Source organism: Myotis brandtii, unplaced genomic scaffold (assembly GCF_000412655.1).
Source record: "Myotis brandtii unplaced genomic scaffold, ASM41265v1 scaffold520, whole genome shotgun sequence".
Classification (NCBI taxonomy): domain Eukaryota; kingdom Metazoa; phylum Chordata; class Mammalia; order Chiroptera; family Vespertilionidae; genus Myotis; species Myotis brandtii.
In genome coordinates this window covers 3159828-3174912 of record NW_005369827.1, presented here as the reverse complement: position 1 = coordinate 3174912, position 15085 = coordinate 3159828, and the positions used below count along the sequence as shown (strand labels likewise).

At 42.1% G+C, this 15085-nt stretch overlaps 1 protein-coding gene across 5 annotated transcripts in view; it reads left to right on the top strand.

Moving 5' to 3' along the window:
- Nucleotides 1-15085, top strand: part of ATP8A1 (ATPase, aminophospholipid transporter (APLT), class I, type 8A, member 1) — a 203180-nt gene that overhangs the window by 176639 nt on the left and 11456 nt on the right. For all 5 annotated transcript variants that reach the window (XM_014548692.1, XM_014548694.1, XM_014548695.1 and 2 more), the window contains 2 exons: nucleotides 11224-11312; nucleotides 12009-12101. In XM_014548692.1, coding sequence (XP_014404178.1) covers nucleotides 11224-11312; nucleotides 12009-12101 — 182 coding nt within the window. The remainder of the gene's footprint in view (nucleotides 1-11223; nucleotides 11313-12008; nucleotides 12102-15085) is intronic.

Genomic DNA, 15085 nt, shown 5'->3' with positions numbered 1-15085 from the left:
AGCCTTATCAACTGTAGTGGCGTAGAGGCCTTTTGGTGCCCATGTTCCAAAGTACTCACTTGCATCTTGTTGGGAAACTGAGCGGTCATTATCTGCCTGTAGTATTGCCGTCTTCAGATGTACTCAGCTGCCATTACCACCGATCGGGGTTTTTCTTCACCTGGTCAGATAGTTTCTTCCCTTACTCCAGCACATTCCACATGCCAGGATTTACCGGAAATGCATCCCCAAATATCTCAGAGTGGAGTGCAGCCCGAGCGGCTGTTCTCAGTTGGTGGGCAGGGTGTTCCCATTTGGGAACCATTCCTTCCTATAGTTTTGCACTTTGTTTCCATTACAGTAATTCTACATCCCATAATAATGATGCAAATGGTAATGATTAGCAAGTATCGCAGTGCCACAAATTACTGAAATATTTACCTATGAACAGGGAATTCTGACCTAGGGGTGTGGGGCAGGGAAGTGGGTTAGACGAAGGTAGAAACTATTAATAAGAAATTATTTAAGAAAGAAAACTAAAGAGGAAATAGTGTCGCAACCTTGGCTGTGACTTTAAATATGTCCCTGTCTTCCTCTCCTCTCACAAATATGGTTGTGATTTAAGAGGAGGATTTTTTTTTCAGACCCGGCTTGTATTTTTTCACACCAGCACAACAATTTATGGGGCAAGGTAGGCCCTGGGGAGAAGTGCTGTGTTATATAAACATATGCTGGCCTGCTTTTCCGACTGGTCTAGATAAGGTTACTGGGTATTTTTTTTTTTTTTTAATTTCCAGAAGAAAATCTTTTAGCCACTATGATGACTATGCCAGATTAAAAAATTAAAGCCAGCTACCTCAAGGATCATTTCATATCACGATGAATACCAGAAGCTCGGTATCGGCAGAACTTTTAAACGGATCTTGGCCTTGCAGACCCGCAGCGCACGGTCCTCCCCAAAGCGCCATCTGGTTCTGCTCTCCCTGGCCTGGGGGATCCATAAAACTACTGAAGGAAATTGAAGTTAAGGAACGAGCATGTGTTTTACAGAATCTCAGATCTCCTGATTGAGGTTTGTAAAGTCTTTCTGCAAAACAATAAAAATCTTTGTGGAACCCTTTGGTGTCACCCCTGTAGGAGAGGTATTAATAAACCACATTAGTGATATGATTTTCCTAACTGGTGCTGTTACCCATTTTACCAACACAATAAATTATTTTACATATGAGGAATTTCCTGGTTAAAAGAGTCCTTATTCATCTCTCAGCCTTTAATTACCTAGATAGCATGTGATAATTTATTGGTCACATGACTGGCTCTTGCTGATGGAGTGGGGCAGTGTTCTGATATGATGGCGTTTCATCCAAGGTTACTGTGTGTAGCCAAGGGGCCTGGAGGGAGCAGCTACCCTAAGCTCTGTCAGATGTTCTTCAATGAACCAATAGTTATGAGCCCGTCCGATAAAACAGGGTCACAGTCCTCATGCCCCTGACCGTCAAGGAGACAGGCGGACCATCACAGTTCTTAAGGCAGCTGGCTGTGCAGCCACTCCCAAGCCCATTTTGTCAAGAGAAGCCTGTGTGGAATCACTGGGGAGGAAAGCAAGACATGGATGTGACGGCTGGAATGGTGACTTGGGACACGTGCACACATCTGAAGGCTAGAGCTCCCCTTGGAGTCCTGAGGAAGCTGGCGTTGCATCTGTAGGCACAGCATCTTTTTCCTACAATGCAGAGCCAGTGGCCATTGAGTGTCGGATGTACACCAGGCTCTGTGTTGGGCACCAGGGGATATAGGGATGACAGACGTAGTCCTTGCCCTTAAGGATCTCATTGCTAATGAGGGGGTGTTGGTGTCATCATATGAGAGATGCCGTAGGTACCCAGAGTGCCAGGGCATGGAAAGCTGAACCAAGCCTGCTCCCAGTACGGCCGAGTTTTGTTCTCAGGAGTCCATTCATTCTTGTACTAATTCATTCCCTAAGTATGTGGTGAGTGCTTAATGGGTGCTAGGCTCTGTGTCAAGGTAATGGGTTAATTGGGCAGGATCCCCATTAGCAATCAGGTTGAGGGAACCAGGGGGTGGGAAGGAGAATGGTCACTAAATTAGTTAAATGACCAATGACTAAAGATGATTTCACAAAGGACAAAAGCAGGGTGGTAGGATATTACAGGGCCTAGAATGGGTGCTCCAGGGAGGTCTTTTTGAAGGAGGAACAACTAAGCTGAAACTCAGACGATGTGGGGATGGATACCTGCTGTGCGAAGAAGAGCATGTCAGGGTTGAAGGAGCAGTGGATACCCCTGCTCCAAGGCACAAATGAACCTGGCAAATGCAAAGAGTAACAGGCCAGTGTGGCTGGAGCAGAGAGAGGGAAAGAGCTCTGTGAGACGGGCAGAGGGCAGATCTCCCCTCCAGGTTCCGCATTTTAGCTCATAAGACCAGACAGCTTGTTTTTGAGTTGTATGCCAGGGATTCTATGCGAAAAGCTAATGAAAGAAACCATGAATGTCACTACCATCTGCTTCAATAAAGCTCATAACTGGACACAATTTTTGCAAGGAATGGTCAAAAGCTGCTCTGTTTCAAACCATCACTTATCCTCCCTAGCCATGTGTCCTCCAAAGCAAGTTTATGGCATGTTTTTTTATGTTAAAAAAAAGTAACTACATTAAACAAGATAGGAGTTTATTTATCTTTAGTGAAAAAGAAGTCCGGTGGAGGCAGGCGGTCCAGGACTGGTGTGGCAGCTAAACAGTCATGAAGGACCGGGTTTCTTCTCTCTTACTGCATCGCCAACCTTAGTGTACTTCCCCCTAATCCAGAATGGCTGCTTAAGCTCTGACCATTTTTTTTAATATATTTTATTGATTTCTTTTACAGAGAGGAAGGGAGAGGGATAGAGAGTTAGAAACATCAATGAGAGAGAAACATCGATCAGCTGCCTCCTGCACACTACCTACCGAGGACGTGCCTGCAACCAAGGTACATGCCCTTGACCGGAATAGAACCTGGGACCCTTCAGTCCGCAGGCCGACGCTCTATCCCCTGAGCTAAACCAGTTAGGGCAAGCCCTCACCATTTTACCAGCATTCCAGCCAGCAAGAAAGGGAGGAACCCTTTCTCGTTGAGGCTCTTTCCTAGACATTGCCCACCACATTTCCACTTAAATCTCATTGACCAAAAGTAAGTCGCATGGCCACACCCAGCTGCAGCAAAAGAGCCAGCGGAATATAGTCTTTTGAGCTGGAGGACAAGGTGTCCAGCTAAAAATCAGGAAGTTGCATTTAAGGAAGGGAGAGGGGATATATTGGGAGGCAACTTGAAGTCTCTGACATGAAAGTAATCAAACAATTGATGTTTTATGAGATGGTTTTTAAGAAGATAGAATACAGCCCTGGCTGGTGTGGCTCAGTTGGCTGGAGCGCCCTCCCGGAAGGTCAAGGGTTTGATACCCTGTCAGTGCACATACCTAGGTTGCAGGTTCAATCCTCGGTGGGGGGCGAGTATGAGAAGCAACAGATCGATGTTTCTTTCTATCTCTATCTCTCCCCCTTCCTCCCTCTCTTAAAAAAAGGGGTGGGGGGAGAAGATAGAATACAGAGCCATCTCAAAGTTATAAAAACTCGTAAGAATAATAAAACAAGTAAACCTATTGAGCATTGAGGCAACTTACCCTATGTTATACATCTTATTCAGTATCATCATATTTTAAAATTATATTTCTCGTATTAAAAAGAATATTTTGTTACTAATTCTCTACTACTTTTTCTGGTGTTTTAAGTTTTTTAAATAGCACAATAAAAAAAGATTAAAATAAAACAAACAAAAAACACATTCTGTTCTTAATTATTTTTATTCCTCTGGAAACTGTAAATAAAGTTTAAATCCCCAGAAAATAAAGTTTCAGAGCCACACTTTTCCTGGTGCTCTTGATTCCTTTTTAGAAAGACTATTTTCTTTTGCATGCTCAGTATATATTGATATAGAGTCAATTTTTACTTTTTGTGAAAAAGTTAGCTTCTGATTGATCCAGGTCCCAAGTAGCCCTTCCTCTTTTAATCATTTGTTTTCTTGTTACTCCCTGCTGGAGGGTGGAGATTCAAAGATCATTTCTTGCATCACACAGCTAGATTGAATATTGGTTCGGAGTCCCAGGGGTGCTCAGCCCTCCTTCAGTCCCTCACCAGCAGAAATATCTAAGGGGAAAGAGCACATAAATGCTGTGATCTGGTATCTAATTTGCATATTTTCTAAGCTTTTCTTTGTTTGGAACAATTTGCATATTTTCTAAGATTGTGATTGTTTATTTGGGATAATTCAAGCCAAGGGTTTTCTTTGTCTCTGAATAATCAAGAGCTTCTGGGAATAATTGCAAACATACTGGGGTTTATCTGAAACACCCTTCTCCTCAGTTATTTTCTGGGTGTTCTGCCTTGTCTGATTTTATGGAGAATGACATTCATCCTTTATAAGAGCCCAGCTCAAATCAGTTCAATTGAGATGTATGGAGTGCCTGTGTACCAGGACCTAGACAGGGTGTCAGTGGCGCAGAAGCTGAAAAAAGGGAGGTGTCCTGTGGAGCTTGAGTCTCATGGAGTCAACCAACAGATTAACAGGCAATTAGAACGGAAGATGCTAATTATGATCGGGATGCACAGGGGATAGATAGCAGAGGAGAGGGCGCGCCCCCCAGGCTCCGGTTTGGATAGTCTGGAAAGGTTTCTTGGTGCTGCTGTTCCCTGGGCTTTCCCAGGAGAGAACAGATCCGAGCAGAGCACATTTGGGGTTTCCGATGTAGGGAACGTTTGGAGCTAGAACTGAAAAGTTACGCAAAGACCAGGTCCTAGAAAGTTACCTACAAATGTCATGAACATAATTACTTGAAGCCATAGCGGATGGCTTTTGATTATGGAATGCACAGCATTCCAGAAAGTACCTGAGGCCACAGAATAAGATTTGGATCAGAGGACGTGAGAAATAAATGCTAGTGGTGAACTAGTACAAGACCTTTTTTCCGTCCTGGCCATTCTACCTCCCTTCTCCTCACCCTACCCCACCCCCACAAAAATTATGTTACTTCCAGTTGTCATACTTTCCCTGTTTCACTGAAATATATCTTTTGCGTGGCTGGTGTGGCTCAATGGTTGAGCACCAACCTATGAACCAAGAGGTCACGGTTCAATTCCTGATCAGGGCATATGCAGGGAGGCAACCAATCAATTATTCTCTCTCATCATTGATGTTTCCATTTCCCTCCCCTTCCTCTCTGAAATCAATAAAAATTTATTTTTTATATTTATTTTGATTAATATGGAAGGAAGGGGGAGGTAGTTTAATATGCTTAAGCTTTTAATACATGCCACCCAGCTTTTTTAAAAGAAAGGACAAGCTACATTAGAAAAGGATAGTTAGGGAACTGGGTCAACCTCTTCTCCCCTCTCCCCGAATCACATAAATATCTAGTTATAACTGCTCCCGGGATAACTCCGAACCAGAACACAGGAAAACCAATCAAACTGTAACCACCCCATCTCAGGAACATAGTCCCAAGGCTGTGGTATTTCAACTTTTAATCTCTCCAAACACTAGATTGTAAGAACTTATTTATTCAAACATTATTTATTGAACACCTGCTCTCAGTAGTTGAGGACTTGGGTTGTGAGAATGTATTTAGATTTACTTCTTCCTCTTACAGAGTTTAAAGTATTACAGGAACACAGAGGAGCAACTAGAAAATGGGTGACGGGTGCCATCAAAATGAAAGCCCAAAGTAGGGTCAGCTGACCCAAGTCTAAGGAAGGAAGTGACATCCCATGGGAATATTTGGGAGCAAAGAGGTGTCACAGATGCGAGGGCACAAGGTTGAGAGTAAGCAGGGTCAAGTTCCAGGAACCGAAACACATTGCGAGATGGACTGGCTTGAGAGATGATAGTGGGGAAGCAATCAGAGGTCAGGTAGGAAAGGTCTTGAGATCATATTAAGGCCTTTGTACTCGATCCTACGGTGGCCTAAAGCCATCAAAAGGGTTTCATCCAAGAACCACTCACATCTGGCTGATAGCACTTTGGAACTATGCCTCTGGCTGCCGTGTGCCGCCGGCCTAGAAGCAGAGCAAAATGAGTCAGTAAGTCCAGCGAGGAGGCTGTTTGGAGGACAAGCAACTGTTGGGACTGGGATCATGGCAGCAGGGTTGGCAGGAAGTAGATTTCAAAGATACTAGAGCACAACAGAACCTGGTGGTGCCTTGGATGTGGTGCAAGGAGACAATTCAAGAGTAGAGCCCAGCTTCTGTCTTAGTCGCTGAAGCCATTCCCTGGACGGATGGCACAAAGGAAACGCAGGCCTAGGGGGAAGGCAGTGTGTTCCACTTGGGACGTATCTGTTTGAAGGACCTGTGTGATGGTCAAGTTCACAGCTGGATAGTTGTGGTTGAAGTACAGGCAAGAGATTTAAGGCAGAGGGAGGGTTGTGACAGGTCCCCATATAGATAATAGAAAGTGCCAACCTTCCTAGGGGGTGTTTATGTGATAACAGAAGGCTCCTGAGAGAATAGCAGGATAGTTTACCTTTCCCCTTTATTCAGACTCTTCCCAACAATCCATTTTCTAATCACATTCTGTGAACAGTGTCACTAACAGCTTGGATAATATTATCTTAGTGCAGGTACGTTTACCTAACCAGCCACATAGTGTCCTGCTAGTTTTCACTAATGTCTTAGTGTTTTTAAAAAACCCACGATGAATATTTGCATTCCCCCAAATTAGTTCCACGGGGTGTTGGTAAGCAGTGTGTGGGCAAAGTGCTCCAGGTCCATCAATACATTTGGAAATCTTGGTTTAAAAAACTATGAAGTAGGGTTCTTTACTGTGATCTGCCAAAGCCTTAAATGTGCTACTCTGTCCTGGGCCTCTCCGCGAGGGTGTGGCTGGGGTCTGTATATACCTTTCCTAAACCCTGGGCCCTGGAGCTCATTTTAGAGGGGGTGCTTTCAGGACTAGTCACCCCAGAAGTTTCATTGGTTACTAACCTACATGTAAAAGCTGCCCCAGAGTGCAACACGTAGTTCCAGAAATTGCATTAGCATGTAAACAGGAACGCATGTCCTGTCTTTGATGCACGTTGTCCAACGCCTTTTCCTAAGGCGAGTACATTGCTGACGTGAATATAAATTGTCACAGCGACCTGTTTGACCAAACCCCTCTCACCTGTGACAGTGAATTTAAATCGGATCTCATTTGGTGTGTTTCTTTTCCAAGCTACTGATTAGTTGCTGCTGCTGTTGTGAGCACCTTCTGAGGTCTTTTCCTACCTATTGGGATCTGTAGTTGTTCTTATGAAAATAAATGGTCTGTTTTTATAAGCGGATACCATTGCAGAATTTCATGTACTTATGGCAGTCATTCTTGTTTTTTTGCTTTTTAGTGATGTTCTTTTTGAATTTGTGACGCTTCTACAGGTTTATGAATCAGTTATCTAAAGCGTTTATTTATATAGCTTTCTCACTGTGTTTAAGCTAAGAAAGTCCATATATAAAACTGGAAACACTTAATAATCACTTCTTGGTTTTTTGTTGTTATTCACATTAACTTTTAACCCCTCTGGAATTTATATTCATTTATCTTGCTGTCCTGCTCTCCCCTCCCCCCCCAAAAAAAACACTGTTTTACAGCACTATATTCTAAATCATTTTTCCTTTCAAAATTATTATGCCCATGCAGTCCTTTAATAATTGTTATGAAAAAATTATCTCTGCTTCCTAAATTAGCAGATTGAGATGAATGGGAATTTATTAGTGGTTAGTTACTTTGGTCAGTGTCAGTCTTAAGGCAAGCATATTTTATGATAATGTGATGAAGCCAAAACATTTCTAAGCTGACTTATACTTAATATGTGATAAAAAATAAAAATAAAAATAAATTCCTGCCTGAAGCTCATGGGAGAGACCACTAGGAAGAACAGAAGACCGCGTGTTTAAAGATATTTGAAAATTAAAATGAAGAAAGAAACCGTTTGTTATTCATCAGTGTCACTGATTAATAAAAGCAGCCACTTTACAAACATTATCAGGTTTAATTCTTCAGTCCACTGTGCAGCTGAGAAAAAGCAGAGACTCGGGCCCCTTCTCCCCCGTCTGGGAGCTGGGATGGGCAGAGCCAGGGCCACTTCCAGCTGGGTCTGTTGCAGTTGGGGTCCACGGAGAGTGTCTTAGGGTCCCCAGGGCCTGCTGTTTGGACAGCATCAGCCCTCTATCCGAGAATGAGCCACAGCACAGCACTCGGATCGTTACAGTGTAAAAGGGGGTGTAGGATTAAGAACACTTTTGCTGAAGGTTTGTGGGCAGGTCGCACATGGAAATTCTTTCTACAAGGCCGGACTTGGGGACCCTGAAGGTGAAGAAGGACGTGTTCCTCTGCTGTGGGAACATGTAGGTGCTCAGAAGGCCGACCCCTCTTCTCTGGGCAAGCCCCTTGGCTTAGCTACATGCACCTGAGCTCATGTTGTTTCAAGCGCCCTTGCTCTGCAAGTTCACTTGGAAATTTCGGAGCAGTTCCTGCTTCCTCGGCTGCATCTGCGTCTTCAGGCCGCGCTGGTGCATTGCGCTGGTGCATTTTTGAAGCCCACGAAGGCCGAAGGCCGATGTGGATGGAGGCAGCGGCTCTCTGCAGAGACAAGCGGTTGCTTGTCCCCGCGCAGGGCCTGTGCCCTCCAGTCACCGGCTTTGCGGCTCCCTGGACTGATCCCTTCTCAAGTCCCCTGGGAGCCACTTTTGTGGCCATTGCATTTGGTCTCACGGGGCCGCGGATGAAGGGGGGCAGCGGGGGCCGCTTGGCAGGGCCCACCGATCTCCCACGTTCGGAGCAATTTGCAAACTGCTCTGGGAGGGGGCGCGAGTCCAGCCCCGAACAGGCTGCTCCTGTTCCCCCCATTGTGTGCGGGGGTCGGCGCCTTTCCCCAGCTGACCTGAAAAGTTAGAGACAAAACTCGCTTCTCCAGTGGGAGGGGGGCGTTCTCGTACAGAAAGGAAGGAAATACCTCTGTGGGATTTTCCCCCCTCTCCATCCAAAAAATACAGAGCCTCTCTGTCTTCAATGCAAAGGCCGGCTTTAAATCTTTTAGGTTTGGATTAACTCTGCAAAAGAAAAAAAAAAATCTGACAGGCTTTCAGATATGACGCAGAAAAACTTTTTTCCCCCTCATTCCTGTTGTTCTCCAGTGGGAGGGGGGCGTTCTCGTACAGAAAGGAAGGAAATACCTCTGTGGGATTTTCCCCCCTCTCCATCCAAAAAATACAGAGCCTCTCTGTCTTCAATGCAAAGGCCGGCTTTAAATCTTTTAGGTTTGGATTAACTCTGCAAAAGAAAAAAAAAAAATCTGACAGGCTTTCAGATATGACGCAGAAAAACTTTTTTCCCCCTCAATTCCTGTTGTTCCTGGGGAAAGCCAGAGGCTGTGGACTGAATGGGGGGCGCCGTTACCATCACAATGGTCAGAATGAGCAGCCAGCGGACTCCACCAGCGCTGTCTGCCTTTTCTATCAGCGGACATTCAATCCAAGGTGGCAAAGGCAAGAATAAAGCTTTCTCCTCTGGCCCCCTCAATGAAAATAGGTATTTTCAGCGCCGTGACTCAGGAGCTGGAGTCTTACCTTTTCCCCCCAGAAGGAAAAAAGAAATGCGTTTTTTTTACAGTCATCACCATCCTGAAAGGCTTCGTTCACTCCAAACAAAGCCCCCTGACTTGATAGACATTTCCTCTTACACAGTTATTGTTGGTTTTCACTATTGAGGATGTCAGCAAACATGCCGAAGATCATGTTTTGCTTATAAAATAAAGTGACTTTTATGTGAATATTTTTCATGTGGTTGGTGTCTAGAATATGGGTGCTGTTTCGTCGAAGCCACGTGGCAACATTTATTTTCTGATAATTTTGTAAGCGCATGTTTTTATTTTGACCGCATTCAGAGCTATTTGATCCTGTAAAGGGGGGAAAAAATCTTAGTATTGAACCAACACTGCATCGTTAAGCCCGTGTTCATGTAGAAAAAAATTTAAATAGCAGTTCCTGGTCTTCAGGTGAGAGTCAAAATGAATGGGTAACGTGAAACATAATTAGTAATCTTTCTGTTTGTTAAGGATTGATTGGTTAGGGTTGTTTGTGTGTCATTGTGAAACTGCCTATAAGAATTAAACTCTAGATCATTTTTAATTCCTGAACCACACTTGGTTTAAAAAAAATTCTGTGTGATTTTTAGTAGCGTTTAAATGTACATGCATTCGTTGGCTACATTTTAATGGGGTTATAACAATATATTTGCTGCAAATTTACTCTTGGTAAACAAATAAGACTTGAAGTGAAACAAAATATTTATTTTGGCTTTATTGTATGACATAGTCCTTCCTTTTAAGCTCTTTGTAATCGAATTATATTACAAAGGAATTTATATTATAATTGCAAATAACCAATAGAATTTATTAATTTTCATAGAATCATTCTTTTGCAACCCAAATGGCTCTGATGTAGGAATTTGGGATTTGATACAAAAGAATGATTAAATTCTTTTTAATATACTTTTACTTGCGTTTTTTATATACTAGATGTTTGGTTTAACTTTAGCAATAATAGAATATATCAAAACAAGTTACATAAATCTTGAAACAAAAATTAAGATTATTCTACATAATATCAGCTGAAAAGAGTAAACTTATTTTTATATCTATCTTAACTTGATTATATTATATTCATTATTTATCTGGATAATTCCCTACTATCATGTTATATTTTATTTAAAAAATCATTAATTTTTATTTGGAAAATAGTAAATTTAGTTTCTAAGTAGGATTTATTTTACATGTTGTATTATAAGAGAATTTAACCCAGAATATATTTGAAATTGCCAAAAAAGATTTTTATATTATAAAGATATAAACCAAGGTCAAATGTATTCTAAGTATAAAAGAATCCCAAAGTTTATTACTCCATGTATTGACCACAATAAAAATCTCATAAAAATATGAAAAGACTTGACGAATGATAAAACTTTGCTATATTAGACACTCAATGGGGAAAAAATAGATGTAGTAAATACATGTGTTAACACATTTGGCTTTTAATTTCGTGTATTTCACAAGTTTAGAGTTATTATAGTATACCCTCTTGCAGAATGAGATTCTTAAAATTATTTTACTTCATGTGATATAAAAACTGAGCATGAATGACGCGTTTCTTGTGGTTTCCTCAGGCAGCCATGCTGTTCAGTTCCGGCGTCTTTTGGACGGGCCTGTTATTCATCCCCGTGGCCTCTTTACTTCTTGATGTGGTGTACAAGGTGTAAGTACAGCACTCAGTTATGTACATAAGAGTACAGGTGTGTGCGAACCCACACATTCCTCTACTTGTAACATCAGCTCCAGGGTGTGCAGTTTGCAGAATAGGAATTAGTAGTATTCGCTTATTCTGCATAAATAAATAAAGGAGTGATTGAGGAACTAGAAATCTAAATTAGTTTACAAGACATAAAGCAGGCAGTTTCAGTTAATATTGGAGAGGACGTTTTTAGAAATCAGCCTGAAAAACCCAGTGAACGTAGAAGAAAAATTCTATCATCTCCAAACATACTTATATATGTCATTAGTGAACAATAGTTGTGAAGTAAAGTTTTTTGCTTGCCGGATTATAAACATACACAAAATATAGAATGAAAGAGACTAGAACTTTACTAATGTATGTTGAGGATTATAAGTTTTAAAATGTCATCTCTTCCCACAACAAAACGGTACCATGAAAGTTAGTTACATGATGGTTACTTAATAACTATGAGAGTTTTAATGTTATAAACCTAATCCATTTAAGACTAATGTTTCTGTAATTATATTAGTGCTCAAAATTATTGTCAATTTTTATATTCTACTGAAACACTGTTGTCCTCTGGTCACTGTTGTACTTAGAGGCATGATAATAAAACAGTTTTGTGAAGTCTTTGGTCTTCACACAAATATTTCCATGCAAACATTTTTTTTTTTACAGTATCAAGAGGACTGCTTTTAAAACATTAGTAGATGAAGTGCAGGAGCTGGAGGCAAAATCTCAAGACCCAGGAGCAGTCGTGCTTGGGAAAAGGTAATGCACACTGCATATGTTCTTTTCCAAGTGAATTTTACATTGTTCTTTCACTAGCGATTGGAAATAAGTGGTAAAACTTATATTTTATCAGTTAACAAGGAACGGGCAGTGTTGTTGACAGATTTTGGAATCAGAGAGATGTGGATTCAAATCAGAGCTGCAATTTCACTAAACTGCGTGTGACCTTTAGCCAAGTTGTTTAATGCTACTGGGCTTCAATTCACTCATCTATAAAATGGGGGTGATAATTCCTACCTCAGGACTAGTTGTAAGAATTGAGTAAAATACTATCAATAAGATCGACCAAAGGACTTTTATGCATGTATATAAGCCTAACCAATGGACACAGACACCAGCGGGGTGAAGGCATGGGAGGGAGGGGGTATTGGGGGGATAAGGACACATATGTAATACCTTAATCAATAAAGAAAAAAATGTTTAAAAAAATACTATCAATAAAGCAGATAGCTCAGTGCCTGGTATACTCATTAAATAAATGGTAGTTATAAGCAAAACTAGAGGCCTGGTGCACAATATTCGTGCACTCGGTGTGGGGGGGGGTCCCTCAGCCTGGCCTGCGTCCTATAGCAGTCTGGGAGCCCTCGGGGGATGTCCCAAGGGGAGTGGGCCTAAGCCACAGTCCAACATCCTTAGCACTGCTGCAGAGGCAGGAGAGGCTCCCACCACCGATGCTGCGTTCGCCAGCCGTAAGCCTAGCTTCTGGCTGAGCGATGCTCCCCCAGTGGCAGTGCACTGATCACCAGGGGGCAACTCCTGCGTTGAGTGTCTGCCCCCTGGTGGTCAGTGCGCATCATAGCAACCGGTTGTTCTGCTGTTTGGTCAATTTGCATATTACCCTTTTATTATATAGGATTGTGTTATGGAACTAAAAGCGGGGGGGGGGGGGGGACTTTTAGCTTCAAACAGTATCCATAATAAAAACAGTGGTTCTAAACCTTCTGGCCCTTTAAATATAGTTCCTCATGTTGTGACCCAACCATAAAATTATTTTCGTTGCTACTTCATAACTGTAATGTTGCTACTGTTATGAATCATAATGTAAATATCTGATATACAGGATGGTCTTAGGTGACCCCTGTGAGAGGGTCGTTCGACCGCCAAAGGGGTCGCGACCCACAGGTTGAGAACCGCTGAATTAGTATGTCAGGAAAATCAGAGCCTGACTAGGGCAAAGTGCCCTGCAATTGCATATGTGGCTTGGTATGTGATTAGGAACTGATAGGCATGTATCATACATGAAGGGAGTTATGTACTCCAAGCCCTTTCCTCAGCACCACCACCTCAAAAAAAGCAAGGTTAGAAAGCTAATCAAATGTACTAAATTGGCAAAGCATTACAAAAAGGAAATGAAAATTATTTGAAAGCAGTCTATAATGAACCCCAATCATGAAGGTAATGCCAGGTATTTTTTTTCTCTCTTTCATCACACTAAAATAAGCTAAACCGTATGAAATATTTTGCTCTGATATGTGTCACCTTCTTGGTGATTCACTGTTGTTATTCTGCTTGACACAATGGAGTAAGTGTTAGGCTGGGAACATAAGCTGAGACCTTGGCTTCCAGCCCTCACTTGTTTGCATGAGGCCGAAGGGGCGCGTCACACACCAGTCTGCCTCTCTGAAGCTGCTCACACTGGTTTTTATTGAGCACTTACTGCATGCCCGGTGCTGCACTTACCACTCCATGTCTACTGTCTCACTGAATCCCTATAACAACCGCATACAAATCCATCATCTGCATTTTCCCCAGATGGGGAAACTGAGACTTAGAGAGACTGTGTACTCAAGGTCAGAAGTCAGAGAGCTGAGCTTTGAGCCACACCAATGGGTTCCCAAATCCCTGCTCCTAACCATTCACTGTTCTGCCTCCTGCTCAGGAACCGTGATAGAGCAACAAAAGCAGCTCCTGCTCCTAACCATTCACTGTTCTGCCTCCTGCTCAGCCTCCGTGGCCTGACAAAGTCCTTCACCTCTCTGAGTCAGTATCCCTGTGTATGCGATGGGGGTGATAATACCTATTGTCAAGCTTAGAGATAGTCTCCTCCTCCCTCCACCTTCCCCTCCATCTCTGCCCTTCATCTAAAAATGTGCTTCTATTCCATTGCGTGGCATAAACAGTCCCTCAATCAATGTCTTCTCTCTCTTGCTCTAGCTATAAAAAGGATGTGGTAAGAGTTCTAGTTCACACGATTGTGAATAAAACCATTTATGAACAATTGTTAGGGGAAGGCCACTGATGATACTTGTTACCGCCCTCGGGAGTAAATTGCTCATATTTGTATGTCAATGAAACTTACATTAAGCCCCTTCATGTGGTATTTAGTTTTTGTGGTTTGTTCTGTGAAAGGAGAAAAATCTCAATCATTGGAAAAGTCTTCATGCTGAACTTATTGCATTCTAGGCAGTTAAGGAATTGTCAGATTGATTTTACTGCCACATTATTTTAGAAATCTTGGACAGTGATATCAATATCGAATTTTTTTAAGTCTGCTAATTTTATCTACATTTTTAGAGGAAAAAATTGGGATTTCTGTGTATTTTAGCGCTATTAGACTTCCTTTAGTTCCAAAACACCGTGTTATCTTATGCCTCCCCGTCTTTGCTGTTCCCTTGTCTAGAAGCTCATACCCTTTCATAAACTGGGCAGTCCAATTCCTAGCTTTCAAAACCCAGATCAGATGCAATTACCTCAACTTTTCACAAATAACAATAATTCCTACTCTATCTCTGTACTCTGTTTACTCTTATGTTTTTACATTGATTGCCTGTATTATAATGTATTTGTTTACTTATGTTTGTTTTCCCTACTGGATTGAACTCCTTGAAAGAGAGGCCCTTTGTCTTAGTCTTTGAAAGGCAACACCTAGCATAGTACCAGGAACATAGTAGCACTCGATGAATATTTGGTGAATGGGTGAATGAATGGTCAAGAGAAGGAAAAAAAGGAGGGAGGGAGGGAAA